The sequence below is a fragment of the Micropterus dolomieu genome, unplaced genomic scaffold (assembly GCF_021292245.1).
Source record: "Micropterus dolomieu isolate WLL.071019.BEF.003 ecotype Adirondacks unplaced genomic scaffold, ASM2129224v1 contig_13926, whole genome shotgun sequence".
In the NCBI taxonomy this organism is placed as follows: domain Eukaryota; kingdom Metazoa; phylum Chordata; class Actinopteri; order Centrarchiformes; family Centrarchidae; genus Micropterus; species Micropterus dolomieu.
In genome coordinates, this window is record NW_025742912.1 from 1 (window position 1) to 10,279 (window position 10,279).

Here is a 10,279-nt window from a genome sequence, read left to right on the forward strand (position 1 = left end):
GTCAATTTCCCCGGAGGAAGTCACTGAGGTAGTCAAACAACTCTACAGTGGCAAAGCCCCAGCGACTGATGAGATCCGCCCAGAAATGCTAAAAGATTCGGGTGTGGAGGGGCTGTCTTGGATGACACGTCTCTTTAACATTGCATGGAAGTCGGGTACAGCGCCCAAGGACTGGCAGACTGGGGTGGTGGTTCCCCTGTTCAAAAAGGGGGACCAGAGAGTGTGTGCCAATTATAGTCTACTCCAGGGTGCTGGAACAGAGGGTTCAGCTGATAGTTGAACCTCAGATCGAAGAGGAACAATGTGGTTTTCTTCCCGGTCGTGGAACAACTGACCAGCTCTTTACTCTCACAAGGATCCTGGAGTGGGCTTGGGAGTATGCCCATCCAGTCTACATGTACTTTGTAGATCTGGAGAAGGCATATGGCCAGGTCCCCCAGGAGATACTGTGGGAGGTGCTGCGGGAGTATGGGGTCCAGTTCTCACTGGATCGGTTGGGATGAGGATTAGCACCTCAAAATCTGTGGCCATGGTTCTCAGCAGGAAACCGGTGGAGTGCCAGCTCCAGGTAGGGAATGAATCCTTACCCCAAGTGAAGGAGTTCAAGTACCTCGGGGTCTTGTGAACAAGTGAGGGGAGATTGGAGCAGGATATTGGCCAGAGAATCGGAGCAGCGGGGACGGTATTGCACTCGCTGTACTGCACCTTTGTGACGAAAAGAGAGGTGAGCTGTAAGGCAAAGCTTTCGATCTACCGGTCAATTTTAGTTCCTACCCTCACCTATGGCGATATAGGCTGGGTCATGACCGAAAGAACAAGATCCCGGGCCGAAATGGGTTTCCTCAGGCGTGTGGCTGATGTCTCCCTTAGAGATAGGGTGAGAAGCTTGGCCATCCGTGAGGAGCTCAGAGTAGTGCCGCTGCTCCTTTGCATTGAAAGGAGCCAGTTGAGGTCGTTTGGGCATCTGGTAAGGATACCTCCTGGACGCCTCCCTAGGGAGGTGTTCCAGGCACGTCCAGCAGGGAGGAGGCCTTGGGGAAAACCCAGGACTAGGTGGAAAAATTATATCTCCACACTGGCCTGGGGACGCCTCGGGATCCCCCAGTCAGAGCTGGTTAATGTGGCTCGGGAAAGAGAAGTTTGGGGTCCCCTGCTGGAGCTGCTGCCCCCGCGACGGATGAAGATGGATGGATGGATGGTAATTTTTCCGGATTAATCCAGAATTCCAGATTTACCGACCTGAAAATCGGACCCACGTGAATCACGCAGATCTGTAATTTAAAAAAAAAAAGAGAGAGGGGGGGGGCTACAGTAGGCTACAGTAGCTAATATGACTTTTTTAAGGAGTAGCCTATATGCTAAGTAACTACATAATAGCTATATTTTTTCTGAGTAATTTGCCCAACACTGAGTTGACAATAAGCATCGGATAAATTGGGTATGTTTTGATTATTGCTTGTTATAGGCTATGTCTAATGTTTACTTTGACTTTGTTGTCGATTGATCAATCATATAGCACTTTGCTGTATGAATGGTTGCTTTTTAAGTCGTCCTTATGTTAAAGGTTTTGGCACGTTATAAATCAATTTCTTGTGAATGGTTGTGAAGGCGTGTTCATAAGGCTTTGATCCGCGGGATCGCTCTGCGCTCCTCATCAACAGACAGGCAAACGAGCGCTGCACGAGGTAACCATGGCAATGGCTTCCGTGTAACTTGCGCGATCCCGTGAAACTGTTGTGGCTGTTTGATCAGAGTTTCCTGAATAATATTAATTGTTTCTTTAACAGTTAGGCCACCAGGTCTTAAACAGGCAACAACCTTTGCTGCTGTCTCTTATTCATTAAAAATAATCTATTAACTTCTACTAAACTAATTTGAAAGTTAGTAGTTATATTATGATTTGAATCAAATATTTCATGCAGCATGTTGCACATTTAGCTGTTGAAGTTTGGTAAAAAAATTTATACAAAATAATTATTATTATAGAGAGGTGGCGAAGGTGCAGTGGATTAGACGCTTGTCTTTGATTCCCACTGCAATACATCCACCAAATAAGTTATTGTCATGGGTCCTGCTTTACCATCCATGTTATAATAGAGCCGACGCCAGTTTTATTGGGGTGTGGGGGAGTCTCATTATATTTTCCTGCTTTTTTGCCCTTTGCCAATCACATGCCTGATTCTACCTCTTACTAGTCCTCCACAGGGCAACATCAAGTTCGTTGATTACTGATTGGCTAGGGGGCGGCAGAAAAAAGACGCATGACACAAGGTTGTGAGAGAGCAGTTCGGTTTTTGGCTCATGTGCGTCTCTCAGTGAGAAGATGAAGAGAAGCTCCTGGAGTTAAAGTGTAAAATGGATATTACCGCTGTTAATGTCCTTGAAAATAGTTATTTTGGAGGTACAACACAGTACAAATGAGGTAACGTCGGGCTTCATCCAGCCGGAGGGAACGATCACCGATAGTCCAGGACGAATCCCGATTCTCCTGTTTTACGCATGATCCATGTGCTACTCTGGGCCGGCCATGACAGTGTTGGAGCCCCAGGCGAGATTTGAAATTTTGAGCATTGCACCAATTTATGGTTCATCTCCATCTATATAAAGCAAAACACAATATTCAGGCAGTATGTGACAATTCAAAATATTAAAATGAGATAGAATTCAGGCATTCTGTATGCTATTGCTTTTAAATGTTTTCTCCTGTAGATCAACATTTCTAATTTAATAAAATCCCTGCTGAGTCAGTACAATACATGCTTGGCCTTCCCTTCTCTTTTGAGTCTCTGTTTGGGGAAATAACCTATTTTAATTGGCCTACATGGCTCCTTTTTACCTCAATAATAAATTAATTAATTTGAATTCAGTTACCTGTGTTTTTTTTTTACTAAGTAACGGCTGTGATTTAAAACATAGCGAAATACAATACTTAAAAGAAAATGTACTTAAGTACTACTCAATTACAGTAACGCAAGTAAATGTAATTCGTTACTGACGTCGTGGGCATGCAGAGACATTTTAAGTGGCACGTGAGAAAGCCTACTTAATCCTACAATATTGACATATGCCACTATGTTGTTGAATATTACATTAAATAAGTGAAAAAACAGATGATCAACCACCATTATGAATTAATGTTGACATTATAATTATTAGGATTGTCAAAATAAAAATAACGCTTTAAATTTTTAACGCAAGATGAAGCGTAGTACTTTATGATCTGCAACCGGGCTGCACTGATCCTCGTTTTTGCTGTAATCTGATTGGCTTAATGGCGCCAATCAAAGGAGTTTACTTTCCATCCGGTTTGTGTGACAAGTGCAACAGAGACCGTAAATAAGGTGAAAAAATGTGAATTTAGAAGAAAAAATGTTGTAACTATTTTAGCCTTCTGACTGACTGTACACATGACATGTTGGTAGTTAACAGTATACTGTGACTTACAGTGGTGTGAAAAAGTGTTTGCCCCCTTCCTGATTTCTTTGCATGTTTGGCACACTGTAATGTTTCAGATCATCAAACAAATTGAAATATCAGACAAAGATAACACAAGTAAACAAAGATTTTTATTTTTAAGAGGGAAAAAAATCCAAACCTACATGGCCCTGTGTGAAAAAGTGAAAGCCCCCTAAACCTAATAACTGGTTGGGCCAACCTTAGCAGCAACAACTGCAATCAAGTGTTGTAACTGGCAGTGAGTCTTTTACAGCGCTGTGGAGGAATTTTGGCCCACTCATCTTTGCAGAATTGTTGTAATTCAGCCACATTGGAGGGTTTTCAAGCCTTAACCGTGTTTTTAGGGTCATGCCACAACATCTCAATTGGATTCAGGTCAGGACTTTGATTAGGACTTTTGATTTTTTTTTTCTTACGCCATTCAGAGGTGGACTTGCTGGTGTGTTTCGGATCATTGTCCTGCTGCAGAACCCACGTGCGCTTTGCTGGAGGTATCAAACAGATGGCAGGACATTCTCCTTCAGGATTTTTTGGTAGACAGCAGAATTCATGGTTCCATTTACCACAGCAAGTCTTCCAGGTCCTGAAGCAGCACAACAGCCCCAGACCTGCCCTGTACTCTAATCCACACATTTATGTGCCTGTTAGGATAAATTGTAACTTTGGTCATCTTCTGAATTTTCATCTAGCGTCATCATAACAATAAAACTTATGAGTCCAGTAAGATTTTGAACATGGTAAATGTCATCATGTTAGCACTGTCATTGTGAGCATGTTAGTTGATGTTGCATGACATTGTGAAAAAGCACAGCTGTGCCAAAGTAGAGCCTCAAAGGACAGCTACCATAGTCTTGTTTGTTGATTATTCTAAGTGTTATTATAATTACAAAAGGAAAATGGTTCACAATACAAGCAGAAAATATTGAAACAAGATAAAAACAATAACTTTATAAAACAAATAATACTACGAAGACGAAGAATTCTAAGTTGACTTTCAAAGATATATTTTAGCCTGAGCTGAATTAAAGCATGCATATACAACTTGTGGAACATCAATATAACTGTTGTGGTTGAGGATTAAAAAATAATATTCATGTGCATGATGTGTTTTACATTTTATCAGCAGGACCCATTTTGCGTATCTTCAAAAATCTAAAAATCACTCCTTTGATTTGAGGCAGATTCAGGCCATAAACTAGAGGGTTGTTGATGGGGGGGATAATCAAATACTCTAAAGACAAAACAACTGCAATGTTTGGATTCAGTTTGTCACCCTCAAATCGAGTCAGTGACAGCTCACAGAAGATAGAAAACATATAGGTCACAAATGTCACTATGTGGGGCAGACAGGTTTGTAACGCCTTTCCTCTGAATTCAGACGAGCTTCTCCTGCACACAAGCAGAATCCGTAGATAGGTGTACAGGACAAAGAGCAGGGGGATGAAGGTGGTCGTTATCGTAAAAAACTGACCTGCTATGCTGTTCAGAGTTGTGTCCACACAGGAGAGCTGAACCACAGGCCAGTTAGAACAGAAAAGCCTGTGCAGTTTATTTCCACACAAAGGCAATCGAACAGAAAGAGAAAGAACAAATCCAATAGCAAATGCAGGGTAGAGCAGAGCAAAAATCAGAAGACGTCTCACCATCCTAAAGGTCATTTTGCTGTGATAGTGTAAAGGCTGGCAAATAGCAACAAATCTATCATAGGCCATGATGCTGAGGATGGTTGGTTCACATGATGCATAGGTGTAAATAACATATATCTGAATGAAACAAGATGCACGTGAGATCAAATGAGTGTCAGACAGAATGTCCATCAGGAACCTCGGGAAGAAGCCGGCTGAGCCGTACAGAGAGTTTAAACACAGACAGGAGAGAAACATGTACATGGGTTGATGCAGAGACTTCTCCAGGCAGACTGTCAGAATAATGACAACGTTAGCAGAGATTATAGTCATGTAGATCAACAGACACAGACAGAAGAACAGATATCTGAGGGGCCCAGAGTCTGTAAACAGAGTCAGCTGAAAATACCCAGGAGTAAAGCTGTTATTGCTCATTGTGTCTGCACAACAGAGAAGCAAAAACAGAGATGGATACAAACAACCAGGAGAGAGTGATGGAGGATAAAGAAAAGGAGAGGAAAGAGTAAGAATAAATCTCCCATGAACAAGAAACATTTCCAAGGCCTTACTGAGTTAAATAAAGGTTAAAACTTTTCATGGGCAATATACAGCATAATCATATTCAAGGGAACTAAAATAGAAATGAGAAGTATTCTTCCCTTGCCATATTTCCATAAAAATGCATGTAGAAAAACTTTCATTCAAAGCCAAATGTAGCCCATGCAGAGCCAGCCAATATATATACTGTATGTTTATGAACAACAGATCAAACAAAATCAGGAACAACTATTTACACTTGACATGAGGAGCGTAGACGACAAATGGCAACAATAAAATTGTACAATTGAATCAAACATTAATGACTTAATGGTTCCAGATGCTTGATAGGATGCAATAGTAACATTCAAGACATTTAAAAAATTTTTTTGCTCTAGTTCAGATTAGTCAATAGTGTTACTGCGAGATAATCATCTGCGTGCATTACAAATCAAGAAGGCAATCTAGATCTCTATTGTAAAGATCCACTGTCCAGAGGAATTGCCCTGTTGTGTGTTCTATAATAGTTACACAACTACTACTACAAACATCAACCAACAAAATATAACAAAAAGTTCAACCAACTCATTAATAATAATCAAAGCTTGCTCAAAACAGTGTTTGTTAATCAGCTTGTTAAATGAGAGCTTCGACTGATGAAGCCTCTACCCCGTAATGATCCACACAGAAGCAGCTGTGGAAACTTTATCTTCTTCTGCTGCTAGGATGTGAGCAGCAACGTGTACAGTCCAAAGGGAGGTAAAGCCTCTCACCTGATGTCAGGCGTCATTCATGTGTTTTAATGCATGTATCTTTTTTCAGTGCTAAAGTGTGGGTGTGCTTAACTTTAGGGATTTGAATATTGAGAAATGGGGAATGCAGCTGTGTGAATCGGCAAAGTGTAGTCAGTTAACTCTCAAAACACTGATTTTCCCCTTTTTTATCTATTTACAGTTGAAACTGCTTGTAGTGATCATTGTTGCAGTGATCAACTACTTACATGGGGGGCAAGCAGGTCGCAGACGGCGGGCCAGAATGGGGCCAGAGCAGGGCAGTGGACCAGCATATACTCCAGAGTCTCATCCTCAGTTATGCACACTGCCACGTCTGGGAGAACAGGGCACACACATGCTGGAGTATCACCGCTGTGAAGATCCGGATCTTGAACTCTGTAGCAGACCATTTCTTTTGCAGTAATGAGATGGAGGGACGTGGTGGGGCTTGCCCCAGCCAGGTGGAACTCAGGTAGGGAACCGATGTGGGCCTGCATCTCCGCCCCGCCCCAGACCGCTGCCGCAGGACCACCATCCAGGAGCCCGGGAAGGCACCCTGCACTCTGGCACACCAAGCCGCCACTGTCCTGGAACTCAGAGAGGCAGCATTAGTGCAGATGGCCTGAGCAACCCGCTCCCCATCGACGTGTCTACCCCCTCGACCAGGTGGCACACCTGGAGACCTTGATCTCACTCCCCAGGAGAGTGGGGATTCCAGCAACGCCACTATCTCACAAGAGGAGGTTCAAAGGTTCGACTGCCACACTGAAGAGGAGGGAGGATAGAGGGCACCCCTGCCTCACCGACCTGTCCAGGGGAACGGCCTGTGACACAACGCTGTTGAGCTTGACCCTACAGATAGCGCCCCCTGTACAACAGCTCAACCCTGCCCACAAAGTGCTCGCCAAAGCCAAAACGGTGGAGAAGGGAGGAGAACAGGTAGGCATGGCTCACTCTGTCAAATGCCTTTTGCAGATCTGCGGACAACATCACGCCACCATCAACCGCCATCGCGCCTATTGCACAACGGGTCATCAGAATGTTATCAACAATGTCTCGACCTCGTCCTTGTACAACAGAAATGGAGAGCATCAGATCACAGGGCAAAGGCGTGGGCGAAGTGGCCCCTGGCCACCCACACTACCTCCCGGGCCCCAGCCACACCACACGTGCCATCATCAACATACAGTTCAGTTGTAAAACACCTAAAAAAATAAGCCGTACACCCCTTCAAGTAAGGTGTTTGCCCTACTCCGCACAGCGGATCCCCTGCACGTCTCCACTAGCTGGTTGGTGAGGCTGATGCTGCAGGCGTGGTCGCAGGCAATGGTCAGCAGTGACTCTGTTCAACTCATCTGCAAGCTCCTCCCACACCCTCCCCGCAGCCCGCTTAGCCCTCCCATGCTTTCATACCAAGGATTTAATGCGCCGCCTGACCCCCACCCACCAGTCCAGCACACCATCCACCGAGAAGAGCTCAGCAGAAAGGCCTCCGACCAATGTCATCAAAGCCCTGTTAAAAAATACATCCTTCAACAAAGTCGAATTAAAATACCATACCCCACCCCACCCTGGAGCTTGCAAGGCCCAGGGACTGGGTGAGGTGGCTGAGATCACTAAAACCGTTAACAGCATACTCACAGTCATGGACATGTCCCACCAGCCCCCCGGTGGCCAGGCAAAGGTTGATCCTAGACTGCTGGAGCACAGGCCGGGCCACACAACGCCAGGACCTGGTTTACACTCCTTCCAGACATCAACCAGGTCAGCCCGAGGTACGAGCTGGTAGCCTGCCCCTCTTCGGGGCCAGCCAGTAGCTCTGCTGCCCCTCTGCCATCCGCTCCCCGGGGATCAGCACTCAGTCCCTGCTGATCCCCATCATCTTCCACCCCATGGCTAGAAGGCCCAGTTAGCTTTCCAAGCCCGTCAGTCACCGCTTCCATCTCTCCAGTTCTCCCAACATCTGGCATCTCCATTCCAACACCCGACTGCTGTCCCAAAAACAACAGCCTGGTAACATGCTTCAGGTCTTGGCCAATAAGAAGACAGTGGGCTTTGAGAGGGGGGGCCTTAAAGAAACAGGAGCATCTAAAGCTTGTTTCAGACAGAGGCCTACATGAAGGCCTACATGAAGGACCAGTATAAGATAGAAAATTATTTTTTTGCACTCAGAATCATGCAAAGCTGCCATACAGGAGTCACAAAACTACTATATAGGGCTAGACATGTGGTATAATAGGTCACCTTTAAGGCATTGCCCTTCAGATCCAAAGATTGACAGATCAAATCCCGGTTAGGGCATTTTTTTGTAGGTGGCTATAATGTAGTGCTCACTTCTACAATCATCTTTGTCGCAGTAGTTATGAGATGCAACTTGAAAAGGAATAGCCTGTAACATGTGTGACCAATCTGGGGATGGAGGCAAATCAGCTGTTGCACGGAACACATGCACGCTACGACAAACAGATTTGAAAACCAGTAGGGACACAACAACAGTCATAGAAAAAATAAACCAATTCAATTTTATTTGTATAGCGCCAAATCACAACAGCAGTTATCTCACAGCGCTTTTCATAAAAGAGCAGGTCTAGACCATACTCTGTGATGCTATTTACAGAAGCCCAACAGACCACAGTTCCTTTTTTCCGTTCCGTCTTTTTTGTTTTCTGTTTTTTCAGTTTTCTGTTCTGGTTTTGTTCCAATTTCATTTTGAAACTGAATAATGAAAGAACGAACGATACACGGATTTAAAAGCATTATGTTGTGGTGGCAGCCCGGCTGACGGTGAGTGTCCTGGTTTTTTCTACTTTTTATCAGTTCTTCTGCTTTTTTCCTTGGTTTCCTGTTCTCTGCCCGCCTCTCTGTGTTTTCTCCCCCGTGTGCTCTCTCCCTCCGCTCCTGAGCCCAGCCAACTTCCTGCACCTGCAACCCATCATCCACCTCGTCAGCCTGCCACACCTGCCAGTAATCACCTCATCCCAGCCTGTATTTCAACCCCGGTTCTCCACACCATCCTTGCTTGATCGTCGTTGCTCCATACCTGGTGCCACTCCTGTGTTCAGGCTTCCTCGTTTCTTGTTTTTTCAAACTTACCCTGTGCCTTGTCATTGTCTCCCCCTAACCTTGTCTCTCTGTCTGTTTCCCTCCCAGGTACACTCACCCTCGTCCTCCGTTCGGCTGGGCTCATCCACTGGCCCACTCCCCTTCGGACCTCCCTCTCGGCGTCCTCCCTGTTCCCCTGCCTCTCCTCGCTTCCTTGGCCCCTGTGTTCCCCGGCTCCCTGGCCCCCGGTCTCCTTGGTTCCCCGTGCCAGTACTTCCCCGACGTCCTCCTCTCCCTCCACTCCGGTCCCTCTCACCCTTTTTTCCCCCAATAAACCTCCTTCCCTCTGAACGCTGCATTTGGGTCCTCTCTGTCCACACACCACACCCCGTAACACATTACTCTACAGTGTATCTCCAGTCCAGTGGTTAAGGTCTTGCCCTTCAGATTTAAAGATTGAAGGATCAAATATTGATCAGGACATGTTCCCAAGCACAGAACCAAGTAAATTAATCTGCAGATAAATTGCATTTTTGACGGCCTAAACGTCCTTGAAAACTAAAAAACCTTTGCACACATGGTAGGCGGACTGACACCCAACAGGAAGTCGGCCACTTTGGATTTAATCATAATTTTTGCCAATTTACACACTCCTAGACAATTAGTCTGATCGACTTCAAATTTTTGCTGTGCAGTCTTATCCCAATGATGATTACACATTGTAAAAATGGTGCGTTTTGGTTGACCGGGGTTGTCTGTGTGTCTTTCACACGCATTTTCTTTAGGAAATGCCCATTATAGTTTAAGACTATTATCCTAAACCTTCCATTGTGTTCTATGTCTGCT

At 45.0% G+C, this 10,279-nt stretch overlaps 1 protein-coding gene across 1 annotated transcript; it reads right to left on the bottom strand.

The window, feature by feature from the left end:
• Positions 1-4,565: 4,565 nt before the first annotated feature.
• On the bottom strand, positions 4,566-5,516 carry LOC123966656 (olfactory receptor 51L1-like). The gene has a single exon (XM_046042796.1). It carries the CDS (start codon positions 5,514-5,516, stop codon positions 4,566-4,568), a length of 951 nt encoding a protein of 316 aa, XP_045898752.1.
• Between the last annotated feature and the right edge of the window lie 4,763 nt (positions 5,517-10,279).

Excerpts from the sequence above, each read along its gene's own strand:
- LOC123966656 (XM_046042796.1), bottom strand. The coding sequence starts at position 5,516 with ATGAGCAATAACAGCTTTACTCCTGGGTATTTTCAGCTGACTCTGTTT.